Source organism: Enhydra lutris, unplaced genomic scaffold (assembly GCF_002288905.1).
Source record: "Enhydra lutris kenyoni isolate GAN:26980312 unplaced genomic scaffold, ASM228890v2 scaffoldscaffold1622, whole genome shotgun sequence".
Lineage (NCBI taxonomy): Eukaryota > Metazoa > Chordata > Mammalia > Carnivora > Mustelidae > Enhydra > Enhydra lutris.
This window is the reverse complement of record NW_019155706.1, coordinates 1-4,848: the sequence shown is the minus strand read 5'-3', so window position 1 is coordinate 4,848 and position 4,848 is coordinate 1. Positions and strand designations below refer to the sequence as shown.

Genomic DNA, 4,848 nt, shown 5'->3' with positions numbered 1-4,848 from the left:
AGGTGCTGGTGTTCTGGATGGTTTTGCACAGCAGGAAGGTGAGGGATGCCAGGAGGAGGCAGAGCAGAGAGAGGCCCAGCCCCAGGTATGTGATCACAGCCAGCCCGGGATCCTTCTCCTGGGATCCAGCAAAGAGAAGCAAAAAGGACATCATAGTCACATTTCCCTAAATCTTCCATCTAAAATTTTTAAATTTAATTTTAATTTTTGGTGTAGCCAAATCAGGAAAGAAGGAGGTAGGTAAACTTGTTATGTTATTGGATAAATTCCTACAGGTTTAGAATGCTAGAATTTTATGGAAATATGAATTGATTAACTCAGACCTTGGAAGAATTGAGGAATAAGAGTCCTTACTTAAGGCAGAACCCAGGGGAGGACCTGGGTGGCTCAGTGGGTTAAAGCCTCTGCCTTTGGCTCAGATCATGATCCCAGGGTCCTGGGATCAAGCCCCACATTGGGTTCTCTGCTCAGCAGGGAGCCTGCTTCCCTCTCTCTCTCTGCCTGCCTCTCTGCCTACTTGTGATCTCTGTCTGTCAAATAAATAAATAAAATCTTAAAAAAAAGACAGAACCCAGGAACTCACAAGGGTTTATTTTACTTTACACATCAGGTAAGGAAGTCTTTGATGTGGTGATCCAGAGGAAGTAACTCACCTGGCTAAGGGAGCAGGCAAGCATTGTTCCTAACTCACCTGTACTCACTGGCTTTCTTGGCCCCTTTGCCTCTGTTATCACCAAATCTTCCTTTCTACAGCTCCTGAGAGCCACTTTCTACAGACTTCCTGTCCTGAAGACCCCTGTCATAAGCAGAAATCTAATTTGTCAATAATAGGTGTACACACACTTTCTTCTGGATTTTCAGTTAAATGCCATTTTAGGTGCTGCTGTGAAGGGATTATGCTGATGGAATTCAGATCCTATGTCTCTGAGAGGGAGTTTATTGTGGGTGGGCCTGGTCTAATCAAGTTAGCTCTTAAAACCTCTGGGCTCTTGGAGAAAAATGAGTTGAAGTTTGAGAGCAATTGTGGTCAGGGAGCTCCTCCTGCTCATCTCTGAATAGAAATGCTGAGACAGATTGCATGGAGCACTGGGTGTGGTACAAAAAACAATGAATACTGTTATGCTGAAAATAAATAAAAAAAATGATTAAAAAAAATAAAAGAAATGCTGAGACGCTGTGTGAGGGCTGCCAGAGAAGGAATGCATGCAGCCCCGAGGAGCTGAGCAAGGTCCCCTGCTCACAGCTACCCAGAAAGTGGAACCCTAGCCCTATGACTGCAAAGAACTGAATCCTGCCAGCAACCAGGGAGCTCCCAGGAGGACCCTGAGCCACAGAGGACAATGCAGCTCTGGTCAATTTCAGGCTTGTAAGACTCAGAACAGACAACTCAGCCACACCATGCCCAAGATGCCCCAAAGAAACCACAGATATAAATTTCTGTTTATTTAAAGCCCCTACATATGAGGAAACATGTTACAGAGCAATAGGCATGGAATGCAGCCCCTTCCAGGGCTCTCACCTGCACATCATAGTGGGCCATGAGGACAGCAAAGCTGCTGAGATGGGTGCACTGGCAGGTGGTGCTGGTGTCTTCAGTGGTCACCATCCTGCATCCTGTGGTGGACCAATGACCATATCCATCCAGACTGTGCTCCCAGAAGACGCAGAACACCTTTTGCCTTGGCCCAGGGGTCACTGACTGCAGGACGAGAATGTAGGTAGGAACTGGTGGTTCTGGTGTTCAGAAATGCTTATCCAAAGCTGGCTTGCAAAGGGCTTTCCTGAGGAATGATGCACCCATGGGGCAACCCCCTGAAACCTCAAGACTGAGCTAGGCAGCAAGGCTGTGCCCAGGACCTAGGCTCATTCCACACCCACGGCCTATCTCACCCCAACACTCACATGGTGAGAGAAGATGAAGGTGATGGGGGAGCTGAGGTTCTGGGTGTCCTTGTTGCTCATAAAGGCAGAGATGACATCTGAGAGCAGGACAGAGGAGACTTCTGGCAACACGCCCTTGTGTGCCCCATGCAGAACTGCCTGTTTCTCAGGCTCCAGGACCAGAGGGGCCTCCGCCAGCAACTTGCCCATCCCTGGAGTGGAGATGAGGCCCACCACAGAAGGACCTGCAGGATGAGGCCAATGTGATACCTTGGGGTGCCAATAGGGCCCCTTCCTCCTCAGATGGACTCTTTGTGGCTCCACTCTACCCCTGTTTCCCTTTAATTTTCAGTTTCTTGTTTGTCACATCCTTGGGCATCTTCCTCCCATTTCAGCCATTACCTGAGTCCTCAGATTCATGCACCACATCCCAGTTCAGCATCATCTTCACCTGATTCTGACTCAAGATGACAGTTTTATCTCCTTGCTCCCACACCTTCAGGGACAGGTCTATGAGATTCCAGAGTTGTGTAAGGGAGATAGATTAGTATTTGTGACAGTAGTGGTTGATATAATACCATTCTATGTGTGTATATATGATGTATGTATAAAAATATTTCATGTATTACCTAAATCTATAATATAAATACTTTATATGTAATATAAATACATACAGAAGTCATATATAGTATAAAATATACTGTTGAATATTATATAATTTATAGAATGCACATATAATATATGCATATAACATATGAATGTTCTAGATCTAATATATATTATATATTAATAATAGTATTATTTGACACACATAATAACAATATTGCACATATTTGGTATACATAATAATTTTATATATGTGTAAAATTTGAATTTATCAAGGGTTATAAGAGAATATTATCAGCAATTATTCAACAGTAGGTTAGATAACCTAGAAAAAATGAGAAAATTCCTAAACAGTCACAAAACTACTAAAACTGACTTTTTGTATGTCTTCTTATTTTTTTTTTAATTTCTTTTCAGCGTAACATTATTCATTGTTTTTGCAACACATACAGTGCTTAAAACTGACTTTTTAAAAATTAAGTTTAATTAGCCAACATATCATAACATGTCATTAGTAAAACTGACTTTAGAAGAAACAGAAAATCAGGACAGACCTGCTGTAGGTAGAGACATTGTGTTGTTTATCAAAACCTTCCCTGAACAAAAAGCTCACGTTAGATGGTTTTGTTGCTGAATTCTATTTAAGGATGATATCATCCATTTAAAAGACTAATCCTTTGTAAACTCCTCCATAAAGTAAAATAAAATAAAGTAAAATAATATAGGAAGAAATACTACCTATGAGGCCACCATTACCCTGCAAACAAAACTAAATAAAGACATCACAAGAAAAAAAAAACCAACTATAGACCAATCTTATATGAACATAGTTGATGAAAGAGTCAACAAAATATATGGAATAATTTTATTCAAGGGAGCTCAAGACTGTACATAGAAAACTGTTAACTGTGTTTATGGATGGGTGACTCAATATTGTTATGATGGCAATGGTCCCTGCAGAGATTTACAGAATCAGTGCCATCCCTATCAGGATTCCAAAGCAATTTTAGATATTTAAGTTTTTGTGGAAATGAAAAAGCTCAACCTAAAATTCACTTGAAGATGAAAAAAAAATTGGAGTACTTAATCTCCTAATTTCAAAACTGACTACCAACCTACAATAATCAGAACAGGAGGGCGTTGGCATAAGGATAGGCATACAGATCAGTAAAATAGAGTTTAAAGTCCAGAAAGAAACCCATAAATCTATGGTTAAATAATTTCCAATAACTGGTGCCAAGGCCCTTCAGTGGAAAAAGAAAAGTCTCTGTAAGAAATGGTCCTGACACATCTGGCTATCCACACACAAAAGAAGGAAGCTGGAAACCTACCTCATACAACACACAAAAATTAGTTCAAAACAGGTCAAAGACCTACATTAAAATTTTTTTAACTGGGTATTTACCCCAAAGATACAGATGGAGTGAAAAGAAGGGCCATCTGTACCCCAATGTTCATAGTAGCCATGGCCACAGTTGCCAAACTGTGGAAAGAAACAAGATGCCCTTCAACAGACAAATGGATAAGGAAGATGTGGTCCATATACACTATGGAGTATTATGCCTCCATCAGAAAGGATGAATACCCAACTTTGTATCAACATGGACGGGACTGGAAGAGACTATGCTGAGTGAAATAAGTCAAGCAGAGAGAGTCCATTATCATATGGTTTCACTTATTTGTGGAGCATAACAAATAACATGGACGAGATGGGGAGATGGAGAGGAGAAGGGAGTTGGGGGAAATTGGAGGGGGAGATGAACCACGAGAGACTATAGACTCCGAAAAACAATCTGAGGGTTTTGGCAGGTTCTGGGATAGGAGGTTGGGTGAGCCTGGTGGTGGGTATTATGGAGGGCATGTATTGCATGGAACACTGGGTGTGGTACATAAACAATGAATTCCAGTACACTGAAAAGAAATTAAAAAATAAATAAAAATTAAAAGTTTTTTAGAATTTATTTTATTTTATTTTTAAATTAAAATTCAATTAATTAACATATAGTATGTTAGTTTCAGCAGTAGAATTCAGTGATTCATCAGTTGTGTGTAATATCCAGTTCTCATTACATCAAGTGCCCTCTCTAATGCCCATCACCCAGTTATCCAATCAAAAAATTGCAAATGACAGTACAGACAAAAGATTGATATCCAGGATCTATAAAGAACTCCTCAAACTCAACACACACAAAACAGATAATCATATCAAGAAATGGGCCGAAGGTATGAACAGACACTTCTCCAATGAAGACATACAAATGGCTATCAGACACATGAAAAAATGTTCATCATCACTAGCCATCAGGGAGATTCAAATTAAAACCACATTGAGATATCACCTTACACCAGTTAGAATGGCCA

General features: G+C 40.5%; 1 protein-coding gene across 1 annotated transcript; it reads right to left on the bottom strand.

Annotated features, from left to right (window-relative positions):
* Positions 1-6: 6 nt before the first annotated feature.
* On the bottom strand, positions 7-2,508 carry LOC111140466 (adhesion G protein-coupled receptor E2-like; the record flags this gene model as incomplete). Its single annotated transcript, XM_022492710.1, has 4 exons — positions 2,284-2,508; positions 1,903-2,126; positions 1,520-1,699; positions 7-118 (listed from the first exon to the last, which is right to left on the bottom strand). Coding segments are annotated over exons 1-4 (559 nt in total), but the record flags the coding sequence as incomplete, so codon positions are not given.
* Between the last annotated feature and the right edge of the window lie 2,340 nt (positions 2,509-4,848).